Genomic DNA, 27500 nt, shown 5'->3' with positions numbered 1-27500 from the left:
AAGGTTGCAAAGTGTTGGGGGCAGTTAAGGGAGTAGTAAAAAATAGAGGGTTGGGCATGAATGTAAAGAGAGTTCTATATGAGAAAGTGATTGTACCAACTGTGATGTATGGATCGGAGTCGTGGGGAATGAAAGTGATGGAGAGACAGAAATTGAATGTGTTTGAGATGAAGTGTCTAAGGAGTATGGCTGGTGTATCTCGAGTAGATAGGGTTAGGAACGAAGTGGTGAGGGAGAGAACGGGTGTAAGAAATGAGTTAGCGGCTAGAGTGGATATGAATGTGTTGAGGTGGTTTGGCCATGTTGAGAGAATGGAAAATGGCTGTCTGCTAAAGAAGGTGATGAATGCAAGAGTTGATGGGAGAAGTACAAGAGGAAGGCCAAGGTTTGGGTGGATGGATGGTGTGAAGAAAGCTCTGGGTGATAGGAGGATAGATGTGAGAGAGGCAAGAGAGCGTGCTAGAAATAGGAATGAATGGCGAGCGATTGTGACGCAGTTCCGGTAGGCCCTGCTGCTTCCTCCGGTGCCTTAGATGACCGCGGAGGTAGCAGCAGTAGGGGAGTCAGCATTATGAAGCTTCATCTGTGGTGGAAATGTGGGAGGTTGGGCTGTGGCACCCTAGCAGTACCAGCTGAACTCGGTTGAGTCCCTGATTAGGCTGAAGGAACATAGAGAGTAGAGGTCCCCTTTTTGTTTTGTTTCTTTGTTGGTGTCGGCTACCCCCCAAAATTGGGGGAAATGCCTTGGTATATGTATGTATGTATGTATTTATAGCATTAGGGGGTTTTTGACCTCGATTTTGAGGTGCCTTACTTTTAGCATTAGAGGCTCTTTGACCTCTCTTTTTAGGTGCCTTATTTATAGCATTAAGGGCCTTTTGACCTCGATTTTGAGGTGCATTACCTCTAGCATTAGAGGCTCTTTGACCTTAATTTTAGGAGCCTTATCTATAGCATTTGGGGGCTTTTTAACCTCGATTTTGAGGTCCATTACTTATAGCGTTAGAGGCTCTTTTACCTCTATTTTTAGGTGCCTTATTTATATCATTAGGGCATTTTTTTTACCTCTATTTTTATGTGCCTTATTTCTAGCATTAAGGTTTTTTAACCTCTATTTTGAAGTGCCTTATTTCTAGCATTAAGGGGTTTTTTACCTCTATATTCTGAGGTACCTTATTTCTCGTATTAGGGGCTTTTTTACCTTTATTTTAAAGTGACTTACCTCTAGCATTAAAGGCTATTTTACGTCTTCGTTTAAAGGCTATTCGTTGCTGTTCTCTTCTGTCTGTTCTAGTTTTTCTTGATTAGGTTTTTGGTTTCCTTTGATATTTCATCTTCCAGTTTCCTTAGTTCATCAATTTCCTTCCTGATTTCATCGTAGTCTTTCCTAGCTCGTCAGTTGTCTTCTAGATTTCTAGAGAGTTTTCAGTTCCGTGTGTCTTCATTTCGTCAGATTCCTCAGAGAAATCGATGGCATCCATGTCTTTTTCCGTCAGGGCGATGGGTAAAGACATGGATGCTATAAATTTTCTCTGCATGCGTCATCACACTAAAAGCAAACGATGAGCAACACAATATATTTACCAATACCATCTGGATATGTCCTTTCTTCAGTGTCGAATTTTGAGACTATCCTGTTGAAGAACCACAGGTCGCTCACCGTTCAGTTGAACCATTCTGTCTCCGTCCTTATTTCCTTAGTTCCAATAGTCTCCAAAAGCCCAAGCAAAGGATCATTCAAGGCGCGTACATTATGTTCTTCAAACCTCGACAACTTCTGCAGCAACCACCAAAACCAGCTGTAGATGAAGATGTTCCGAAGAGCCTCCTGTTGATCCTGTAGTTGTAATACACAATTCTCACAGTCAGCTTCCTATTCAAAAAAATTGCCATTAACAATGTTCACTGCGTTGCATGCTTATTTTGAAAAAAAAAAGAGATCAAGTCTTCAGAAGTCATTTGAATCTCGGGGTGAAGCCGTTCAGAACTGCTCCGGGAAGATTCTGTTCTGGGTCATTTAGAACACCATGCTAAGTTTACGGCTATGTCTTCTGAAGCCTTTTGAAGATCCCGGAAAATTTTCTTCAGGTGCCTTTCAGGGAGTTCCAAGAAGAATCTATTTTGGAGTCATTCCGAACTCCATGCGAAGTCTACGGCTGTTTCTTCTGAAGGCATTTGGAAATCCGGGGAAGTTTTCTTCACAAGCCGTTCAGAGATTCTGTTCTAGGGTCATTCAGAACTCCATGCTAAGTCTATGGCCATTTCTTCTGAAGCCATTAGGAGATCCGTGAAGATTTTCTTCCGAAGCAGTTTAGGACTTGCGAAAAAACTCTTCTTTCGTTTCAATAAACCCATCATCATCATCATCATCATCATCATCATCATCATCATCATCATCATCATCATCATCATCATCATCATCATAATAATAATAATAATAATAATAATAATAATAATAAACTACATGATTTGATTTATGGATTTGAGTCTGAAAGTTCTAAAGTCGTTCAACGCTCGGATTTGCAATTTGAAGGAAAAGTTAAGAGACTGTATAGGAAGATGAAAAGATGATTAATACTATAATTTATTACTTTCATTATTAAGTAACGCCTGCAGCGCACTCGGCGATCGAACTCGGGCGAAGGGTAATTGACGTTTTCAACAAACCGCATTGAAATAACCGAAGGCTTCGACTTATTTCTTCAGGTTTGAGATTCAAAACAACCCATTTTCGGTACGTATCCATATCAGAGCCGTTCGAAACACAGAAAATACGAGTACTTTTCTGAGGAATTTATTTTAGATGATCAAGAATGATGTAATATTCACATGATTTTTTCCAATGAAATTATTACTTTCTAGATTTTTTTCGAAGGCGATGGATGTTACTATGTGTATATGTTATGTTTCTATCAATGGTTTATATATTCACGCACACACACACACACACACACACACACACATATATATATATATATATATATATATATATTATATATATATATATATATATATATATATATATATATCTCATCTCCTCCTATCCCTATTGACGCAAAGGGTCTCGGTTAGATTTCATTAGTCGTCCCTATCTTGAGCTTTTAATTCAATACATTTCCATTCATCATCTACTTCACGCTTCATAGTCCTTAACCATGTAGGTCTGGGTCTTCCAACTCTTCTAGTGCCTTGTGGAGCCCAGTTAAACGTATATATATATATATATATCTATCTATCTATCTATATATATATATATATATATATATATATTTGAATATATATATATATATATATATATATATATATATATACTGTATATATATATATAAATATATATATATATATATATATATATATATATATATATATATATATATATTTGAATATATATATATATATATATATATATATATATATATATATATATATATATATATATATATATATATATATATATATATATATATATATAAATATATATATATATATATATATATATATATATATATATATATATATATATATATGTATATACAGTATATATAAATATATATATATATGTATATATGTATATATATATATATATATATATATATATATATATATATATATATATATATATATATATGTGTGTGTGTGTTTATGTATGTATGTACATTTGTGTGTGTCATCAGCCGTGACTGGTCCACTATAGAAAAAAGACCCCAGACATGCCACTTTATAAGATCGTTTTCTCTTCTTTTACAATCTCTAGGGACACATTCTACAATTCTTAATGTCCATCTATTGTCTGACATTCTCATTATATGTCCTGCCCATGTCCATTCCTTTTTTATATGTTAGAGTATCTTCTACTTTAGTTTGCTCTCGTATCCATGTTGCTCTTTTCATATTTCTTATTGTTAATCTTATCACCATTCTTTCCATAGCTCTTTTAAGTTATAATCAGCTTATGTTGTAAGACCTTTAGTAAGGCTCCAAGTGTCTGATGCTTAAGTTAATACTGTTAGGACCATCTGATTAATTAATTTTCTTTTTAGAAAAAAAGACATATATATATATATATATATATATATATATATATATATATATATATATATATATATATATATATATGTATGTATATATATACATATATATACATAAATACATATATAATGAATACACAACGTCTCATCGGCGTCCAAAATCGAAGACAGCTTCTCCTCTGACAGATTGTCCTGCAGATAGTTTTCAGGCTAACAGCAGAAATACATTTACTTTTCTCCATTAATTGTTTTGTATCGACATGTGTTTCGGATCACATCGAGATCCTTCTTCAGGACTACATTGACTTTAGGAACTACACTTTAATATAAAGGTTATGGTGGTGAAAATTTGATCAAATTTTCACCAGCATAACCTTTATGTTAAAGTGTTGTCTGTCCTAAGTACATTTATTTATTAGCAATCTCTAGAGGTTCATCCGTAACCCTTATAGGTTGTCTCTGCCTTTTCTTTGAACATTATCTTTGTTTTACTCATTTATTTTTAGTCCTACATTTCTGCTTTCTCTATTCAAATCTTCTATTATCTTTTGCAATTCCTCCCATGATTTACTTAACACAACTATGTCATCTGCAAATCTTAAGTTGCTAAAGTATTTCCAATTTATGTTAATTCTTATATTTCCCCAATCTAAATTCTAAAAAACTTCTATGCATGCTGTGAATGATTTAGGAGAGAGGGGGTCACCCTTTCTAAATCGTTTCTCAATCAATTTTTTTTTTACTATCTCTATGTAGTTTCCCTATAGATATCGTAAAGATTTTCAACAAATAGAAAGACTGAGCCTTAACCAAGAGAGCAGGCAGGCTTTAGAAGCGTGTGTTCAACAACTGACCATATTAACCAGTTAATAGAAACATCAACAGAGTATGACTAGCCACCATGTATGGCGTTTATAGACTATGAGAAATTTGTTGATTCTGTCAGAACTTCACCAGTAATGTATAAGCACTTCAAAGACGAGAAATGAATGCATCTCAATGTTAGAACTCTAGAAGATATTCATCATATAAATACATCTCTCTCTCTCTCTCTCTCTCTCTCTCTCTCTCTCTCTCTCTCTCTCTCTCTCTCTCTCCACACACACACATACATACACACTGTTTCAAATAGCACCTATTTGGGTAACCAATAATCAATAAATGGCTTTGGTTAAAATTTTCAAGGTAATGAGGTTTAAAGGTTTAGTTGTTGATTTCAGTGTTTTCCTTTGATTTTGATCATGAGCCACGTAGCTCGATGTGGTTGGGGTCAGCTTTTGGCACGGGCTACTTGGCTCCGGCCCTCTTAGAGAATATAGTATTATTTGCTATATCAATTATATTAGTGTAAGGTTGGAGATTTAAATTGCATCATCAGTCACCATAATTAATATTGTTTCAGAAGTGATTGGTAAAAATAAAATATGTGAAATGGCATGCAATGAAAGTGTTCAGTGGTGTAATATTATAGTGATGGTATGGTATATAGGATGTAGGGTATAAATATTATACTATTAACACATTGTTTACTCATATTATCTGATTTGGTGTTTAACTTTAGAGGTTAGGACACCAGAAAACTCCTAATCAATCGATCAATCAATCAAATTAACTGGGCAAGTCACTCACTTCCAAGCGAACCCCCTTCCCTGGTGACGATTGCTCAATGCTCAAAGGTCCGAGTCTAGCTGGTTTCACCCTTCCCAAGGCAAAAGGAAATATTTCCTTAGCATTGACTCTTCGCATTATTATGATTTTATTTGATGTTTCATGACCTGATGTCCAACACCTTATAAGTGTACCCCAAGTAAGCTCTTCAAGAAATCCATTATATACTCTTGTTATGTGTTCAATCAGTCTTTAGCATAATTACTTCGTTATTTGTAGTTATGAAATTATTGTAAAGACCTGGAGAACAAATGTATGAAATATTGTCGTCTTATTATTTTGTTTTTAACTTCCACCAGAAGGATCTTATCATAATTACGAGTCCTTTAAACCTCGAACATGTGGGGATGGGGTTGGGATATAATCAGGCGGTGGTTAAAGATGATGGTGGAGAGGTGGTAATTGAGTGACCTTAATGTATGGCTTAAGAGGTTTGCTTATCAACATTTGTGAAGCGATGAAGATAATGTGATGATGACGATGATGGTAATACCCTTATTGATAACAATTAATATCAATGATTCCATGAAATAAATCAAATTGTTCTTCATTTATCATTTTTTTACATGTAATATGGCATAAAATGCATCCAATTGAAATGATAGCGATGTTTAAAAAACTATTGCCGGTAACTCAACTAAGTTTTGACATATATGCAAATCCTATACTAGATTAGGGTATCCTATAGTGTCTTCTCAGTCTAGAATAATTAAATATTACAATTGCTAATTTGTAGCCATGATGACTAATAAAAACAGGTTACAAAACTTGGCGTGTAACATTTGTTTTGGGTAACATATACCTGTATAGTCCAGGCTAAAGATGTGGCTTGGGCTGGTTTTAGATATTCACACTAATTGTCCAAAGAATCAGTAACCAACAAATTTTATGGTCGCCGGCTTTTCAAAACCAAACCAACATGCAAGAAAAGTGTAAGATCAAAATTATTGACTTATTTCTTCCGGTAACAAAGTAACAAAGTTTTCGTAATTAGGGATATCATTTTCAATAATTGGACTGTTAATTGTCGGAATGGGATGAGTCATATATGACTTACAAATAGCTTTAATCTTTACAAGCTGAACTGAAAACAAAACCTAAGTAGCAGATAGACGGACATCAATACTTAATAGCCACAATTCCTGACAATGGTATCAACAAAGTTATGATTGACTTCGCTCGATGTTTCTTAAACATAGGTGCCTGTTCCCTTAAGAGGTGTGTGGTCAATTCCTAACCATATGAATATGAATAATTAGAACAAAAATATTTCGTTTTATTCGCAGGTTTATTTTTTTCTTGTGAAAAAAGTAATACAGCATTTGTCCTAGAAGCAATTTTTCATTTAATACACATCAGATCCACTTTATATCATAGCATTTACGCGTTTTTTTCTCTTGTATTTCAACAAGAATTTTATGTTGATTTGAAAAGAGAGCATGCATTGTAAAAAGGTTAAGAACCACTGATCGCTATGAGTGTTCATGAAATGAAATAAGACATTGGTTCCTTACTGCTGTTAAAAAAAAAAAAAAAAGTTGCTAAAGTTGCGGGTTTAGGTCTCCACTGAGACGATTTACAATAAAAGGGAATAAGCCGGGTGTTTTTCAGTGAAGTAACAAACCATCCATAACCAAACCGCGATTTGATAAAAAAAAAAAAAAAAAAAAAAAAATTAAACCATGTGACCAGGGACTGCCTGAAAATCAACCAATATCACACGTGGTTTAAGTTTGCTTGTGTTTTTAGGTAGTTACTGAACATCTTTGGAACTTGGGATTTTCCCCCAAAAGAAATGCAAATCCAACGCAAGCTTGCAAAGTAGTTATCGGTTTTGTGTAATCCTTGGACACATCCAAATAACATAAAAAAGTGTGTCCTTATTTAACTAATGGATACAGGTAGGAGAGAGAGAGAGAGAGAGAGAGAGAGAGAGAGAGAGAGAGAGAGAGAGAGAGAGAGAGAGGCTGCTAGGATAATGCAAACGAAGGCTATATCATTCTGACTTATATTAATTGGAATAGTCAATTCCCACAGTATTTAAGGATGTTCTATAAGGAAATGTATTAAGGAATTAAAATATATCAGTGTGATTATACTTTTCGATCACTATTATCGAAAACGATTGCATTTTTTATAGGAATAAGAGATAAGACCTCTTTATCTCTCTATATATATATATATATATATATATATATATATATATATATATATATATATATATATATATATATATATATATATATATATATATATATATATCTCATTAATCATCGCATTTCTTTGAGTGCTATTGGTAATTTTTCTACCCCTCACATTCGAACCATCAAACGATGTCTTTGTTGTTTAAACGTTGGCCACCTTTCAGGGCAAGAAGGGCATGATCTCTCTAAGTCAGGTCTGGCGAGGCAACACCGGTTTTGTTGCTGGATGTACAATAGTACTTTCTGGCCTGTCAAAGGACCCAAGAACTCGCGGTAGTATCATCACCTTTATTTGTTGCCTTTGACTTTTCATTGAACATTGCATTTGTTTTACTCTTACGTTTTCAGTCCTACATTTATGCTTTCTCTGTTCAAATCTTCTATCATGACCTTTTGGACTTCCTCCCATGATTCACTAAACAACTATATCATCTGCAAATCTTCCGTTGACACTGAATTACTTTACGATACCAAAGAATGACTTCTAACAATTTAAGAGCGAAGGGATAGAGATAAACTTGTCATTTTAGTATACCCTGCTTAGGAGAAAAGAAAACGAAACATGTTTATCTTTGTCATTGAAAACCTGTAATCTGTTGGATCAAAATTCCACGCCAAACTCTTATTATAATAATAATAATAATAATAATAATAATAATAATAATAATTATTATTATTATTATTATTATTATTATTATTATTATTATTATTATTATTATAATAATAATCATCATCATAGAATTATAGTAGCCATATAGGAAATAGGAAACTTTGTTTAATAAAGAAGGATATATATATATATATATATATATATATATATATATATATATATATATATATATATATACCAGATGTTGAAGAAAGAGAGAAGAAAATAAACGAACTAGAATAAAGAAGAAAACTGAGGAGGTGCCGATGGAAAGGCGTTCATTTGTTTTAAATTGCCTTGCCTATAGCAAAACATGGGCTCTTGCGTTGGCAATCCGTAAAGGCAGAAAAGGCGAATCCCTCCTTCCAGTAACTGAACTGAACTGAACACCATCCTTTCTGAGAGATGTTAATTCTCGAAAGTCCTTTAGTTAGATTCCAAAATTGTTTTCTTTAGGTGTTGTTGGATTTGGGCTAAAGGCAACTCTTTTTTTTTTTTTTTTTTTTTTTTTTTTTTTTTGAGACATGGTCTCCTCAATCCTCAATACAGAACTCGGGAGAAAGGAAAATCGTTGCTTCTCTCTTGTTCCTTTATCCTTCTCTGCTTTTCTCTTCTTTTTTCCTTACCGCATTCCTACATTAAGGGTGCACCTACACCAAAATTCTCTTCGGACCTAATATAGGATCCAGACAAAGCCCAACCAAAAATAGTCTCGTGGGCTACAAGCCCTTCATGAATCATAACTTTGTTGGGAATCATCAGCTTCCAATACAGTTCAAGTCTTATTGATAACCATAACAACATATAATTTTCGGTTGTATTCATAGTTACCAGTAAGGTTAAGATGACCAAAGGGCTTTAAGTACTTGGGGTCCACCTTAGTTTTACATAAAGGGGGACAATTTACATTAACCTGAGCCACCTTAAATGTATATCTGTGGTTATTTGATCCCAGACTCATAACTTCATATATGATACACAAATCGACCTTGGAGGCCCTCCCCGTTAAAAGGCAGAAAACGATAATTACTTGGAAGTCAGCCACTTGGGCTTGTCCCGTTTTACCAACTCCCTTGAAATTGTACCAATGGTGTTTCATACACGCTCGTACACTATAGCGGTTTAGATTTTTTATCTTATCACTCGCTTTTTCCTGCGCTGTTAATAAACCATCTTGTGTTGTCATACTAGCGCAAGCTTTATCATGTTTGAATTTTTGTGACGTTCTTCTTTGAAAGTCGCTATAATTAAACTCGATGATTGTTTAATAAAGTTTAGTTGCATTTACCTCACTTATCATCTAACAAGCGTCTTGCACATTAGTGGCCACCGGAGTGACTAACTCCCTTCCGCCTTCTCCCTTCTCCCTCACTGCTGTGTCTTACTGTTTGATGATGCCACCTTCCGATACTGACACTCCTATCAATGCCTCCTCCATGAAACTACCGCACTTTGCCAGTACAGAGGCATTCGCCTGGTTTCAGTATACCGAGATTCAGTCTCGCATCAAGGGTGTGACTCAGTCAAGCACTATAGCAGACTATGTTCTTGCAGTGATCCCCAAGGACACTTTCCTGGACATTTCCAATTGGCTTTGTGAGCAAGGGGACACCCCAATAACATATGACGCCCTCAAATCATGCTGTTGGAGCAGTAATCGCCATTGTCAGCCGCCCGCATAGGGAAACTTTTTCAGCTCTCTCAACAACCGTTGGGGAACCAAAAAGCTTCACACGCCCTCAGGGAAATGACCAGTATAGTACACCTGCAACCTACCGCAGAGGGCTCTCCTCGTGAAATTAATCTACTTTGTGCCCTTTGGGTTCGGCGCCTACCCGAACCTATACACCCTGCCATCCCCGATGTCGATATTTTGCCCATGAAGGACCTGATGACCAAAGTTAACAATCTTATGGACAGCCACTTTACCACCTTCAAGACCTCCATCAATGCTTCCTCTCCTGATGAAGTGGACAACTATTCAATATCGACCGAAGCTGACGTGAATGCGGTAGGACACAAAACCCCACCACATAGTGTGCCGGAGCGGCGACAAAGTACCGTTGGCGCCAATGAAGTATTGTTCTTAGGGCAGCGCATCACTCCTGAAGGAGTCCTCCCCCCTACCTGAGAAGGTGGCAACCGTTCAGAACTTGCCCTTGACTGTTGAAGCAAGGCAAGAATTCTTGGGCATGATCAACTATTATCACTGTTTCCTGCCAGCCATTGCGGCCACTCTAGCCCCCCTTTACGCCTCCCTCAAGGGCAAGCCAAAAGGCCTGAAGTGAGGTCCCCTTCAAGAAGTGGCCTTCTACAACACAAAGAATGTTCTTTCAACTACTGCTGCTCTCACTTTTCCTGTCACATGCACTTTTCTTTCTCTCCAGCGATGCTAGCGACGTCGCTATTGGGGCAGTACTTGAGCAGGTGGTCAATGGCTCGCTCCTCCTATTGGCCTTCTTCAGTAGAAAACTCTCCAAGGTGGAATCTGGCTTCTCTACCTTTGACCACAAATTGCTGGCGGTGCAATTGGCTGTCTGTCACTTTCACCACTTTTTGGAAGGTACGCCCTTCGTCATTCGCACGGACTACATGCCTCTGGTACACGCCTTCGCTCGACAATACAACACCTGGTCCACCCAGCAACGCGTACATCTCTCCACAGTGGCTGAATACAATTTTACCCTTCAACATGTCTCTGGGAAAATGAATATTGTTGTCGATGCCCTGTCAAGAAACACATTGGCAGCTATTCACCTGGGATTGGATTACAATGCCTTGGCAGAAGCCTAACGAAAAGATCCAGAGTACCAAGCATGTACAACATCCTGCACATCCCTCCGTTGGTAGGACGTCCCTCTCAACGACTCCAGCACCACCCTCCTCTGTGACGTCAGTACTGGTAGACCTAGACCGTGGATACCTGCAACCATGTGCCGAGAGGTGTTTGATTTCATTCATGGCCTTACACATCCCTCTTGCCGTTCTGCTGCACAGCTACTCAAGACAAAGTTCATTTGGCATGGCATTGGTAAGGATGCTAAGGATTGGGTCTGCACCTGTACTTCATGCCAAACCTCAAATGTACATCAACACAGATTGAAGAGTGGGCACTTTTCCTCAACTTCAGTGTCACTTTGCCCACATTCCTGTCAGTGTCGTAGGCCCCCTACCCACATCACAAGGACATCATTACCTGTTTACCGTCACCGTCTGTTCCACTCCTTGACCTGAAGTCATATCCATGGAAACTGCATCCTCCGCCTCATGTACATCTGCCTTACTCTCTGGATGGATAGCTAGATTTGGTATCCCTAAGCATAGTACTTCTGACAGGCGTACCCCTTTCATCTCTCAATTGTGGAAATCATTGGCGAATCTCCGGGGAATCACCTTACATCAGACAATTGCCTGCAACCCTGCTGCCAACAGAATGGTAGAACGTTTTCATCGCACCCTCAAAGCAGCTTTGATGTCCTGCTGCAAGGACTCCAAGTGGTTTACCCCACTTCCCTGGGTCCTCCCGAGACTAGGGACTACTCCTAAAGATGCCCTGGATACCTTGGTAGCTAAAATGGTATATGGCGACCTGTTGGTTGTTCCAGCCAAATATTTTCCATCTTCAACCTTCTCCAACAATCTCCAGCGCCGATGTCACGTTGTGGGAAAATTTACTAATGGCCCCTTACACGGGCCCTTTCCTTGTGATCCTTTGAACAAGGAAGGTGTTCTTACTGAACATTTCTGGCTTAGAAGACTGGGTCTCCATTGATCGCCTTGAAACTTTGTATCTCCTGTAAGTTTGCTTCAATAGCAGGACGCCCCATTTCACATGTATGTCATTTTTAGAGGGGGAGCCATGTACCGTACGTGTTTCATACACACTCGTACACTGTAACCTTTTTTTTTTGTCTTATCCCTCGATCTTCCTCCCTGCACTAATAATAGACCATCTTGTGTCATCATAGTAGTACAAGCTTTATCATGTTGGATTTTTTTACGTTCTTCCTCGAAAGTCACTGTATATAACTGGCGCCTTGCACAAAATTTATGACCAATCTGATCCTGTATCAAACATTACAGTGGCAGAAGTTATACCCTGATGGCCGTCAATTTTAATTCTTGCCGTTTGTAAAACGCTGAATTCTTTTTAGTAGATCTATCATTCGACACTCACAAGGTACCACTCTCCTCCCACATATTATTCACTTCAGTTTTTGTTTTTTTCTTCTTTTTTCGCCACTGGTCTTTACAGCATCGAACTTCCGACATATGAAGGCGTGGTGACTCCCACCCTTGCACTTAGAGCATTAGGCGTAGCAGCCCTTTGCATTGTGGCCCATTGATAAAGACTTAAAACAGACACCTGCCACAAACAGTTTTTTTTTTCTTTTTTACTTTTCACAGGGATATAGTTTTTCACAGAGCGCACATTATGGCTTTGAAGCACCTCCTTCAGATAATGTTTGAAGGGAAGAGGCCAAAGCTTGGCTGAGCCTTTTCTGCCTGTTTTCCATGCCAGATTCCTGTTTTTCTGGGTTTCAGCCCTTCAAGAGCTTCGGCCCTTTCTCATCCTTCTATTTCTCATTGCAAAAATCTCAGCACTCCTAGGTCTCCTCAGACCTACTGCAAGACCAATCCAACCGCATCTTGGAAGAAGCAGAGACAAGATCATTGGTGCCAATACCCTTCCATACTGATTCCTTCCAACTTAAAGAACCTCTAAACTTTGGACGTGTCCTACTAAATCATCTTGTAATTTCGGCAACATCGTAATTTGGCTATCAGCCTTCGGGTTCTTAGGTATGTCAAGTTGCTTGGGGCCACGAATGTGAGCTGAAATTATTTCTTCTGGACCTCCATACCTCTATTCTAGCAACTGACTTGCTATTTTATAATGGGCGGCCATCTGACTATGGGCCTGTATCACATCCCTTGCCTCATTCTCTAATACAGAACACAGATGAATAAATTTAGACATGAGGCTTAGGTTTGTCATCAGCAACAGCCTTGATCTGGTTCCCAAATGGCCCCCACTCGGTTATTTTCCCGCCACATTTTACCTGATGCAGTTTAGGCAGCTGCATGTTATGTGCCTGAATACCAGCCTCGCCAGCAGAAACTACACTACCCTCACTAGCCTTTCTAGAAAACATTAATCTGTCTTTACCTAGCCTTTCTAAAGTTTCGGCTGTGGCAGTGTGGATTTTTCCTACCTTTTGAAGAAACCTGTTGGCCTTAAATAGTTCTGTTTTTATTTCTTCAAGACTATTGATAAGGCACTGTTCCCGTTGAGTGATTTCTTCCCAGACGGCCTTTTTTTTTTTCTCTGGGATTTTCTTTCTATCATATGAATAAATATTTACACATACGTACACACCTACACACACACACACACACACACACACACACACACACATATATATATATATATATATATATATATATATATATATATATATATATATATATATATATATATATATGTATTATATAATGTCTCTGTGTGTGTTGTGCTTTTAACCCAACTTTAAGTCAATATTTTGTTTGGGAACCAAACATACATCTCAAAAGATTTTGCATTTTTGCAAGATGGAAAACTTGTCATTTCAATAGACTTTTTTTTTATGCTATTCTCAAAGGTTTTCACTGCAAGTAGTATTAGTAGTAATAACACCTTTGATAAATTAAATGGTTCTTTATAAGGCTATTTTTCGTAAAAAGGTAATCTGTTTAGTGTTGTATGCTATATTTTATGTTATTTCTTCACAGTAATTCCTTAATGTAGGAATAATGCGATGCTAGCAATAGAAGAGAAGTGAATTGGAAAATTTTTTAAAGGAAGTGAGTAGTTGAGAAGTAAGGAAAGTGGAGAATTCCAAAGCTAAGTAGTATGAAGGAAGGTGAATTAAGCAAATAAGTCACCTGATTAGTTCTAACAGTCTTGCTTTCTCCATCATGAGGCTTGATACTATTTTAGAAATTCTATTTCATCTGTGACCTGATGAGGGGAATTAACTTCCTGATCAGGTAGATAAATCAGTGGAACTTCGGTAGTTCAAACTTGCAGAGAATGTTTTCATGTTGAACGAGCTGACACGAATCGCTCTTCAAGATATTTTATATTTAATAATTACTTTTCATAATGTTTATTTATTTCCTTACTTGCTTTTCTCACTAGGTTATTCTTCCCAGCAGAGCCATTGGGCTCATAGCATCCTGCATATCAAACTATGGTTGTAGCTTAACTAGTAGTAATTGTAGTAATAACTACTAATCCCCATAGAGGAGATGGAGGTATGTGGTCGGATTACGAATTTAAGAGATTTTCTAAATAAGAAGATATTTTTTTTTCCGAAATTTCAGATAACACTTGTTAAAGTAGCACTTATAAAAGTGAGACTGTAGACTACTTTGCAAAGTAGAGAAAGAAGATGATGTACTTCAGCAAAGAACATACATTATTGTAATAGTTTTTTTTTTTTTTATAATTTTTCTTCTGTCACACCCAATACTTATTTTTCACCATCTGGAGGAATTTTGAAATTCTCCTATGGCCCCCTTTTTGATTCCCGTGAATCTCTTGTTTTGAGAAGGGTGATTGATCGTTTCCATTGTGGTTAAGATACATTCATTTTTTTTTCTCCATCTATAGATTTTTGTGTAATTCCTAGGCATAGGCTGGTCAGAGTATTAGAATGTCCACAATCGAACTTTGTTTACGAATTGTATCACATATAATTGATTCACAAATAGGAAAACAACATGTCTTGATCAGTGTTAAACCTACATATTCATAAACAAGTTTACTTTTAATCCAAAATTTCATTTTGCAATGTCTTGGATAAAGAAACAACTCACGTTTTTTACGCAACGAAATAGCCATTGTATAAGTTCTGAATTGTCTAAACATTAAAGAGACAAGTTGCCTTTCGTCCATATTTTCATAAATTAATTAATGATTGACTAAAATTTCTAATTTTGTCAAAAATGGGTATCTTAAATGTGTTTGTTTTTCAAAGATTAAGTTTTGTTTATATATTATATATATCTATAATAAGGATGGAATGGAAAACAAGGATTATATAATAAAACATGTTTATTAATTATTTTTTTCGGAAACAAGTACAAAGTATTTATATGATATTTAATATTAAATGTATGCGCATAATCCATAGAATCTTTCGGATTTCGCCTGTTTAAGCAAAGATTTTAACAATGAAATATAATTCTCACATGATCCGAAATGGTTCATCTTAATAACATCAATTACCATTAACAACTCTAATATCAACAAATGAACTTTCTGATTAACTCCTGTTTCTAATGGAATCTTTGCTTAAGCTACATTCACCTAAAGATCCTAAGTCTTCTGTAATGCATCAAATGAGACTAAAGGGCAGAACACTAATACTTTGTTTAAATATTTTAGTGCCTTTTACATCTCAGAATAATTTGCACAACCACCAAATTTGAGAACCTACACATACATGATATTTCTCGTATAAAAATATAGTGCAAGAAATAAATACTGCTTAATATTATCATTGCCTAACGTAAGCATCACTGGCACACTTATGATAAATATATTCAGATAGAACTTAGGAATGGAAAGTCCCTTGTGAAGTAAAAGCTTAGGAAGTGAAATTCCTTTCAGCAGAATTCTAGCATACTGAGTCGAAAACAGAAAGAATTGTACAGTAGAACACTTCAACTATGAGTTCTCCTTTGGTACTGGGCGGAGTTCCAGTACCTTAGGGTTAAGAGAACTGTGAGTATCCTCACACGGATGATGACTTAGCGGGTTGCACAGTGTATTACGCACTGCGCCTCAGAAGTAACATCAGAAATATATTGCTAAACAGATATTAAGAGTAAAGCAGTAGCATTAAGATATGTGGAATCAGGACTAAGCTCTTCTGTTTTGATTGGAAGTGGAAGTCCAGGTTGGTTTCCAGTTATTTGTGCCAAGGCCTACTGCCTAAGTGACTAAATACTAAGAGTAATCTTTATGAGGGATGCAATCTACATGTGACGTGATGATGATGCTTATGAAACGATAATGAAGATAATACTGAATTATGAATGAGGCCAATGTCTTCAGCTACACAACTCGTCTAGCTTATGCGTCAGTGAAAAGGGTCTAGCCCACTAGTTATTTAGACATGGATAATATGTACAATCTACATCTATTACAAACAGAGAATAGCACACTTCTGAAGTTCACACACATATATTGAAAAGGTACACTATATTTACTCTATGGTTTAAGATTTTGGACACTCATTTAACACACGGGGGAAAATTAACAAATTGCGCTTGATTTTTCACACACTTTCTCTAGCACATGACTCTTTGTCTGTGAATATCACAAGTTCAAGTTTTTATATTCGCTTAGTCTAAGTACAAAGAAATAATCTTGAAAAATAGCCATTGTTAACACTTTACCTTTACTCGTAATAAATAAATGTACAACTTGAACACAGCAATTACGTAGTTTTACTGTTTGTTCTTAATTTGAGACGTTCGAGTTGAACTTGTATCCTGGTGTAAGAGGCGCCTTGTCCTGAAAAGAATAAGATTTTTTAAAATATAAGAATGCTTAGATATTCTAGATCAGATGTGCCGAGATTATCAACAAATATTCAAGAACATTCAACTTTCACATTGGCCACATGCCTAACATATAAATGACTTCGTTGTACGTACATCTTCTCTTGTACATGTGCTGGGTTCAGTTGCATAATGGTAATCTGTTGGGTTGTAAGGCAGATCATTTTTATTCAAGACCAATCCACCACCATCCATTTCTTCATCTCGTGTCTTATTATATGAAGGATTCTGGAAACGAATATGCTTGACTTCCTGCCTTGTTTTCCACCAGCCTACGAATACCTGAAGAACAAAGAAGTGTTTTCATTAGATTTCTTTATTTGGAAAAAGAACTTTGCATATCTTCATACAAATCTCGTTGGATCATCTTCATAGATTTACTCTGAACTTACCACAACTGATATAACAACGAGTGCTGATGCAATAGATGCACCAATGATCATTCCAATGTGAGTGGTAGTGAGTTGATTAACTTTAGTCCGCTCAGATTTGGTTGGGACGTATGTATCATCAGTTTCAGCATCACTTGGTTGTACTGGTATATTATTGTTATTTCCTCTTGGGTTTATATAATAGTCTTCATCTTCTGCTTCTGGAAAGGAAATCAAATGTTTATTCAAGACTTTTGAAGTTGAGACCAATGTGTCTGTTATGCGATGATTATGCAATACACTGTTTGTATTTACATTACAGTATCAAAATAAGGGAATTTTTTAACCATTTTGATTTTCTGATTTGAAAAAGTCTTGGAATGTCTTACCATTATCAAGGCATCTACGAGAATCTCTCGTGGATATGACCATGCCATCAGGGCAAGAGCAAACTGGAGTACCAGCTGGTGTTCTTATACAGAAATGACTGCATCCTTGTGATTCACATACATTTTCTCCACGGGGTTGGCGGTGTTCGTGGTACACGTGAACAACTTTGGGCGATTCAAGCTGGTAAAAAAGTTTCACATTTATATATATATGAATTTAGCATAAAAAGAGTAAGTTTATAACCACATTATGTTAATTTTGCATGATATTGCCTTTGATGACACATTAGAAACTATCAAAGCTATTTACCAGATGGCCTGCGGATATGGATTTGACGTCCTCTCCTGTGAATTTATCAGCGCTGTAGAGAGCAAGTTGAGACCAATCTGTCCAGTAGAGTCTATCTTCAAAAACAGTAATGGAATAGGGAAGTCTCAAGTAGCTTTGGGAAAAGAGTATGACCTGTTGGGAAGATAAAACTCAAGTTATTGACTTCATCGTTATTGTAAATTTTTTTTAGTGTCCGTTTTTTTCAATGCCTTGTAATTTCAGCACTGTGTATCTGTATATCACTTTTAATTTCCAAGAGTACCAAATCATATCTTTATGTTAAAAAATATTTTATTAATGACGTATTACTAATTCTCTTTTTATCATAGATAACTTAATTTTTTAGTTACCTAATAGACTACTGTGGTACAATTTCATAACTATGAATTGTATCATTGTCAATTCTCTATTGTACGTTTGGTTATGCCTTAATCATTAACAAATAGTATTTATTTTTTTTTTATATTAGGTCCTATGTAACACTATTACAGATCTCAAATAACAAACAAAATTAGTGTAAACCTTCCCATTCTTACCTCAACATGAGATCCATCTAGGTTAGCTCTGCTGATAGTGTTCAGTTTTCCATCACACCAGTAGATGTGGTTATTGGAGTGGTCCATAGTTATTCCATTTGGCCAAAAGACATGGGGTTCTCTGACGATTGCCCTCCGATCGGCTCCATCTAATCCTGCTCTTTCAATCTTAGGATCACTTCCCCAATCAGTCCAAAAAATGTATCTGGAAATGATGAATTCAAGATTGTCAGGTTCTTAATTGTCAAGCATCTGTTAAACTTCATTTTGAATGCGCTCTTTCTGTTATGCACCCAGGAGCTGGCTATCTTCAGTTAAACTATCCTTATACAGCTAATTCTACTAGGTTTTCTATGGACGTATTGACGTCTACCGTAGTTTTTATAAGTAATTTCAACTTCTTTTACCATTGGAAAAATGCAAAATAATCACTATCATTTTAAATTTCTGTTTTATTTCATCGTGTGCTTATTCTTTTATACTAGACTCTTGTAGCATCCTGCTTTTCTTACTAGGGTTGTAGTTTAATTAGTAATAATGATTCAACATATTTGATATTTGACCCAGTATAGTTGTTCAACTTTTATTGTCTATAGAATATTTTTAGTAGGACAATACCCCGTTTTATCTGAGAAAAGTTATTGTTTTGCAGTAAAAATACTTTTAGCAATGCTTACCCATCGAAAGGACTAACAACTATAGCTCTTGGTTGTCCAAGTTCTTCGCTCACTATAGTCTTCGTCCATTCAGCATCCCAGGTCATCATGCGGATTTTGAAATTTCCAGTGTCTGTGTAATAGATGTTATTGTGGATCCAGTCAACTGCGAGACCATCTGCTGACACTCTTTCGCCTCTAACCAGGACCTCACGTGTATCAGGAGTAGTTAGATTGGCCCTGTTAATGATTTAATTGAAATGGATTACATACAGACCATAAGACGTTAGTTTTCTTATGTACACAGCTTTTATTAGTGATAGAATTAAATTATATATTTCTGAATTAGGGAGGCCCATTGTGATGAAGGTTTGAGATTTATTACAAGGTATAACAGAAGCATGGGTATGAGTTACGTTAGGTTAGGTTTGTGCAATGGATGGAAGGGGATACCTATAACTGATAGAATTTGTAATGCAGCAGGACATGAATGATTACCATTATCTGCTCCTAACTGTTAGTTTATTACCTCTATGAATTTGCAATACTGACCTCACAATTTCATTTTCTTTGTTGTTTGACCAAATGATTTGGTTCGTGCTGAACTTGTAGTCCAAGGCTGTGGCGCCCCTGGCATCAGTTATGATGGAGGTCATATCTCTGTCCTTTAGTCTTAGACTGCGAATGTCATACCTGTTAATAGATCAGTTCAGTTTTAATGAGTTACCCTTAAAAAACGCAATACCAAAGTGTACTATGCATAAGTTGTCTATTTAAAATAAAGTTATTTACAAAATTCTTATAATTTATGTATAGGTTGTATAAGTTTTAGTTGAATTTCAAGTTGATATATAGATAGCTTCGTATTCCCAAATACGTATGAATGGGAGTTCTAATGATAATCTTTTCTTAAAGTTTAAAGTTGAGAGATAGTGCGCTCACATTCTTAACACAAGTGTGGAAGCGAAAAAGAACCTAAGAACTTATTTACAGCATGTTTTTCCTAATTTGGTTTATATTGTGGGGATTAATCAAAATTAATTCAGATTAATTTTTCATAGCTGCATCCACAAAGCAGGTTTTATTTTTAATAAGGACTTTTTAATATGGAGATAGTACAGGTATTTTGCATTGATAGATGGCGAAGATAATTGATATTCTTTTAGAATTTTAGGTTCTATTTCAGTTTGGTTTTCTCACCTATGAGAGAAGAGAAGGTAGGGCTCCCCTGTGGCAGCTTTGCATCTAGTGTAGTTTCCAGGGTCCCTCTTGTAGCCAGGTAAACAGGTGCAGTGATAACTTCCCTCTGTGTTGATGCATTTCTGAGAACAAGTTCCTGGGATCTCTTCACACTCGTCGATATCTGTGGATTTCGGGATTAGTTTAAGCGAGTGCTTGTATGGGCAATCTTGGGGAAAATTGTTGACTTTTTTTTTTGTGACTCCTAATTCACCAGCCTATATCATTAATTTTTTTTTTCATTATTTATTGCAACCCTTTTATCCTTTCCAATCTGGTGAGCCAGTAATTTGTACATGAGGGTTTTGGGAGGGAAATTATATAATGGGAAAAAATAAGTAAAAATGTAAAACTCAAGAAATTTTCTATTTTTATAAGTAAATGGTATAGTGATTAAACTGTATCCTATATTGCTTAAGAACATTCCAATATTAATTTTACGAAGAAAATATTTCAGTTTCATATCTAAGGGCACAAACACAAGAACAAACCTTCGCAGGTGTATCTTCCAACGAGTCTGTAACCACTGTTGCAAGAGCAGTAATGCCCCTCGCGGGTGTCGACACACGTTTGAGTGCATCCTCCGTTGTTCCTCTCGCACTCGTTCACTCCACACACTTCTTCACTCTCGTCCTGCAAAGAGAATTATGACACTTATGAAAATATTGCTTAACGTTTCATTTGAAATTTGGAACTTTCATCTAAAGGTTTGGAATTTGGGTGGATTTTGATTCCAAAATAAGGATCTTTTTAAGTTTACTTTGATTTTTTAAATTTTTTATTGAATGGTGTTATTCTGCATAAGAATGACTGATGGTGTTATATATATATATATATATATATATATATATATATATATATATATATGTATATATATATATATATATATTTATTTATATATATATACATATATATGTATATATATATATATATATATATATATATATATATATATATATATATATATATATATATATATATATATATATATACTGTATATATGTGTGTGTATATATATATGTATATATATATATATATATATATTTATATATATCAAACTGGCTAACTTACCCCCCAGTCTCCACAGTCATTTCTTCCATCACACAAGTATTTGAGATCAACACATTGTCCCCTCTTGCACGGGTAATGAGTGGTGAGATTGCATCCACCAGGGCCTTTTGGTACGTCAGCTGAAAAGGGAAATTTTATCATCAGTGTTTTGTATGTGGAACGGAATATTATGGTATTTTTTATTTTTTTTTTGTTTTAGTAAAGTTTTGACTGATTTTGATATGGTTTCCATTGTGGTTTCATTAGGTCTTGTTCGTTATTTCATATTATAGGTTTTATTTTTTATTTTTACGTGAATTTGCATTTTAAGCTTTGAATAAGTTTCATGATTTAAGTGTAAGGTTTATTCATTTTATACGCGTACACACAAACAAACAGTCGTGCGCGCACACACATATGTATATATATATATATATATATATATATATATATATATATATATATATATATATATATATATATATGTGTGTGTGTGTGTGTGTGTGTATGTATGTATGTATATATATATATGTGTATATATGTATGTATTTATATATGTGTATATATATATATATATATATATATATATATATATATATATATATATATATATATATAGTGTGTGTGTGCTTGCATGCATGCATGTGTATTTACAAAATGATTTATAAATTTCAAATGAATCGGGCTTAAATAACTCACCACATCCACTTTCGTCGGACCCATCGTCGCAATCCTTTAAGGCGTTGCATCGCTGATGCTGCGGAATGCACTTCTTGTTGGCACACTGGAAGTGGGTCTCAGGACAGGTCTGGCAGTTGGCCTCGTCTTCGCCGTTAGCGCAGTCTTGGGTCCCGTCGCAGACCCAAGTTTTCATGATGCAGTAGGAGCCGCACTGGAATTCGTTTCCCCGGCAGATGCTCGGTCTCGGTGTAGCTGTGACCTCTTTTTCTTCCTGTGGGGATGCTGCATCGCAGTCCTGTTGGGTCAGAAAGGGTCAGGGGATTTAGTGTTTGCTTTAATTTTTAGGGATTTAAAGGTTTAAATGTCACTTGAATGACAGAGGTAAGGGGTAGTGACAGTGGCCTTGCCTCGTTGTCTTATTGGGGCAAAAAGGGGAGGGAGATAAGTATTTGCTTTGATTTTTAGGGATTCAAAGGTTACTCATGAAATGCAGAGGCGAGGGGCAGGACAGTGCCCTAGAGACTGCTGCTGATGACTCAGCAGGTAGACCTATAGGCTCCCCAAATCCTCATCTCTAGCTTAGAAGGATGGTGAGGTTGCAGACACTCAAGACACTATCGAGTTTGAATTGGTCTGGAACTCCCTTCCAGCAGAGTACCAGAAAGGGATGCTTCCAATAGGCTACCACAACTCTTTGTCTCCTCGTCTGATTTACATTAAAGGTTTTCTCTCTATCTCCTAATGTTTCAACCATTTCATCCAGAAAGTTGGTTGTAATAAGTAATTTCGTTCTTTACTTAGTGTAGGGTTGTATAAATGTAGCATCAAGGGTAATTAATTTTACTCACTTTCTCGTCACTTCCATCAACACAGTCCGTCTCTCCGTCGCATAACCATTTTGTTGGGATAGTAATTCCAGATCCGCATTTAAACTTAGTCGAAGGCAATGGGGTGGTTTCAGCCGCACAACCATCCTGTAAATAGCAAAGTGAAATTGTTATTTTTTTATGTTTGTGCCTAAAAGATCAAAGTTTTGCAAAAAAAAAATAGCATGATGCTGTTAGCAGGGACATTCACTCTGGTTTCATATCAAGAATGTAGAATTATATTAGGGATGGAATGTTTTTTAAATTTCCAAAGAGGTATAAAGAGCAATCAGCGATTTCAGACCTCCGCCAATAAAGATTGTCATATTTTTACTAAAGTCTACGGCCTAAACATGCCTTCTTTCATGTGTTGACCATGAATGAATTTACTGAATAATAAAAATCCTGAATCCGGATGGATGTCCGGACCACCGCCAAAATCGAATCACTACCAAGATACCCCATTTCTGACATATCTTAAAATTTTCATCAAAATTAATTTGCAACTTTTTGAGTTAGGCCGGTGACAAACAAACAGACAGAGGTAAAAACGTATGACTATACCTCATCTGATCCATCCTCACAGTCGCTTGTTCCGTCGCACCTCCATCTGCTAGCTATGCATTGCCTTGTGCTCACACACTGGAATTCCTTCTCTGTACAATCCTTACCTGAAGATTTAAATGAGAGTCATTAAGAGGAGGAAAGGCACTCATTTGTTTGTTATTAAGACGCTTTTGCTTTTTTTTTTTTTTTCAATGGTTTGCGGCCCAGTGTTATAATGAGCTTCGCCTTTCATTCCGTATCTAACATATCTCAGAACTTGTTTTGCATTTTGTTTTGTTATTCTTTCTTCATGACTTTAGATTCTTCCTGATTTTCATGTTATAGCCATTGAATAATGAGGACAAATTTGTGAATTTGATATAGTAGTAGAATATGTAACTCGTGTGTCTCTCTAAAGTATAAGATTCACATTAAAAACAACTCATAGTTTTACCATGAATTCACACTTGTAAAGAAATATAAAAGGGATTTTGACGAAGGAAAAATCTATTTCTGAGCGAGAGACCTGTGCCGCCCAGTGAAATGCTCCTAAAGCACCATTTCTAAGGAATATAGCAGTTATATTCCTTAGAAATGGTGCTTTAGGAGCATTTCACTGGCCGGCACAGGTTGAGCCCAGAAATGTCATGAAAAGAACACAACTATTCAATCATCATAAAGCCTATGACGAACAAACCCAAATACATTGCGAGCGAAACTTACTGCATGTGGCCTCATCGGAGTTGTCTTTGCAATCGTTGGATCCATCGCATTGCCACGTCTTCGGGATACAACTTCCGTCGTTACACTTGAACTCGGTGGCGCTGCATTCCTTCACTGGTAGTTTCACTAATGCACCGGGGCAGTTCTCCGGCTGGAAAGGAGGTGGGGAGGGAAGGTTAGAAGTTAGAACTTTTGGACGCTTTCTTTAACTTTAGAAATAAGCTTGAAAACTTTCGTAGAGCTTTTTTTTTTTGGTTTTATGATAAGTAATGGCTTTGGATTAAAAGAATTAGAAGGATATTTCTTGAAAATGTATTCCGTATAGAATTTTGAAACATCTCTCATATATGATAAATTGCAAGTGTCTGGCTATATGTATATGAATGTATACATACATACATACATCTATATACATATATATGTATATATATATATATATATATATATATATATATATATATATATATATATATTTATATATATATATATATATATATATATATATATATATATATATATATATATATATGTATGTATATATAAAGTATAGATATATATGGTTTTTTTTCGGTCACGCTGAGGTCCCCTCGTCCCTCGGGTAGGGGTTAGAAATATTATTCATACACTGCTGAGAGAGAGAGAGAGAGAGAGAGAGAGAGAGAGAGAGAGAGAGAGAGAGAGAGAGAGAGGGGGGGGGGGGGTAGGCCGTTGCGTGTGTGCATATCTATCTGAATATTTAGCCCTCATGTTTAATGGGTAACGTGCACTAGTTTTGAGGAAAAAATTAATGCCTATCATATTAAAAATTAGTAAAAAAAAAAAAAATTGAATGAATTTATAGATAAGAGATGAACAGTTTCGAAAAAATTAAAGATGAACATAGTAAAAATTATTAAAAAAAGAAATAAATAGAATGAATCTATAGGTAAGAGATGAAGTGAAGAAGTACCTTTTCATCAGTGCTGTCCGTGCAATCTGGGTCGCCGTCACACAGCCATCTGCGCGGGATGCACCGGGACTTGTCGCAGCTGAATTCCGAACTGCTGCAATCTGTTCAGGGTTATTTACGAGTCATTTCATTTATTCGGAAAGGTGTATTAATCTTAATTCTAAGCTATACATCGACTTATTATTATTATTATTATTATTAGCTAAGGTATAGCTCTAGCTGGAAAAGCAGGAGGCTGTAAGCTCAAGGGTTCCAGTAGGGAAAATAGCCCAGTGAGGAAAATGATAAGGAAATAAATAAACTATATGAGAAGTGATGAACATTTAAAATAAAATATTTTAATTAAATTAACAACACTCAGCTATTGTTGTAGTTTTGTTAGTAATGATGATGATGATAAAATAATTTCGGAAGTAGACCCTCTTAAATACAGGTTTTATTTAGATTAATGGCTGCCTAAATAGCATTAATCTTATATTAATGCATTCTTAAGTACTGGCAGAGTACAGTAATAATGAGTACGGAATGGACTTTAGTGATGAGGGAGAAAAACGGAAGAAAATACATTAGAAAATTATAGTGAATAAAGAAATAAGTATGGATAGATAAAGATGTTGAACTTTGATATACAACATTACTGTGTAAAGTTATTGTTTTATGACATCGTAAATATTACCCCCAAATCCTTGCTGTGGGTTGTTTGTTTTGCATGTTGGACTTTATGCATATATATATATATATATATATATATATATATATATATATATATATATGTATATATATATATATATATATATATATATATATATATATATATATGTGTGTGTGTATATATATATATATATATATATATATATATATATATATATATATATATATATATATATATATGTATGTATATAATGTATATGTATGTATATATATATATATGTATATATGTGTAATATATGATATATATATAAATATATAAATATATAATATATATATATATATATATATATATATATATATATATATATATATATATATATACACACACACTCTGTAGGTTACTGCAACACACACAAGCATTTGTAAGTAATAAAGTATATATATATATATATATATATATATATATATATATATATGTATATATATATATATATATATATATATATATATATATATATATATATATATATATATGTATATATATATATACACACATATATATATATATAAATATATATATATATATATATATATATATATATATATATATATATATATATATATATATATATATATATATAATTTATATATATAAACACAAAATATTTCTCAAAACTATATAATGCAAGCAGTATCATTAACAGAGGGATTAAAGTCTTTTGAATAGATTTGAAACTGGAAGAAGTTAATGTCTGTAAAGTATGAACGTGTTTGTTGTATTCTTTAACCGTATGCGTATCATCACACAAAAATATTAAATGTTTACAATAACAGGGAATCAAGACTGTATCAACCCAAGAAGGAAGTGATGAAGACAGTAGGCTACTACTTGTAAAATAATTTCATATATAGATTCGAAAATGTGAATAGAAATAAGTTGTAATATAATTTTATATCCAAAATTTTTCTAATAAATGATACTATGTTTATTTACATGTTAAGGAAACAGCCAAGTTCTCTTATTCGATCTAGAAATAAAATTGAAATGAAGTATCAAAGATGAATTAAACCAACTTAAAATAAAGTATCAAAGATGAATGAATTCAATGTGAAATAAAGTGTAAAAGTGAAGTATCAAAGCTGAAATGAATTAACTTGAAATAAAGTATGAAAGCTGAATGAAATCAACTTGAAATAAAGTATCAAAGAAGAATGAAATCAACTTGAAGTAAAGTATCAAAGATGAATGAAATCAACTTGAAACAAAGTAACAAAGCTGAATGAAATCAACTTGAAATAAAGAATTAAAGAAGAATGAAATCTACTTGAAGTAAAGTATCAAAGATGAAT

At 35.1% G+C, this 27500-nt stretch overlaps 1 protein-coding gene and 1 long non-coding RNA gene across 2 annotated transcripts in view; one reads left to right on the top strand and one right to left on the bottom strand.

Moving 5' to 3' along the window:
• The window catches only part of LOC137644867 (uncharacterized), a 195386-nt gene that overhangs the window by 49920 nt on the left and 117966 nt on the right, over positions 1 to 27500 (top strand). The window lies entirely within an intron of this gene.
• The window catches only part of LOC137657051 (very low-density lipoprotein receptor-like), a 37852-nt gene continuing 26008 nt past the window's right edge, over positions 15657 to 27500 (bottom strand). Inside the window, exons 7-22 of the mRNA XM_068391425.1 lie at positions 25500 to 25578; positions 24551 to 24701; positions 23846 to 23952; positions 23264 to 23389; positions 22434 to 22710; positions 21756 to 21874; positions 21176 to 21317; positions 20646 to 20808; positions 19998 to 20138; positions 19467 to 19685; positions 18790 to 18994; positions 18233 to 18385; positions 17923 to 18103; positions 17555 to 17754; positions 17259 to 17444; positions 15657 to 17115 (exon numbers count right to left, since the gene is read on the bottom strand). Coding sequence (XP_068247526.1) covers positions 17062 to 17115; positions 17259 to 17444; positions 17555 to 17754; positions 17923 to 18103; positions 18233 to 18385; positions 18790 to 18994; positions 19467 to 19685; positions 19998 to 20138; positions 20646 to 20808; positions 21176 to 21317; positions 21756 to 21874; positions 22434 to 22710; positions 23264 to 23389; positions 23846 to 23952; positions 24551 to 24701; positions 25500 to 25578 — 2503 coding nt within the window. The 3' untranslated portion in view covers positions 15657 to 17061. The remainder of the gene's footprint in view (positions 17116 to 17258; positions 17445 to 17554; positions 17755 to 17922; positions 18104 to 18232; positions 18386 to 18789; positions 18995 to 19466; positions 19686 to 19997; positions 20139 to 20645; positions 20809 to 21175; positions 21318 to 21755; positions 21875 to 22433; positions 22711 to 23263; positions 23390 to 23845; positions 23953 to 24550; positions 24702 to 25499; positions 25579 to 27500) is intronic.

Source organism: Palaemon carinicauda, chromosome 1 (genome assembly GCF_036898095.1).
Source record: "Palaemon carinicauda isolate YSFRI2023 chromosome 1, ASM3689809v2, whole genome shotgun sequence".
In the NCBI taxonomy this organism is placed as follows: Eukaryota; Metazoa; Arthropoda; class Malacostraca; order Decapoda; family Palaemonidae; genus Palaemon; species Palaemon carinicauda.
This window is presented reverse-complemented; position numbering and strand designations above follow the sequence as displayed.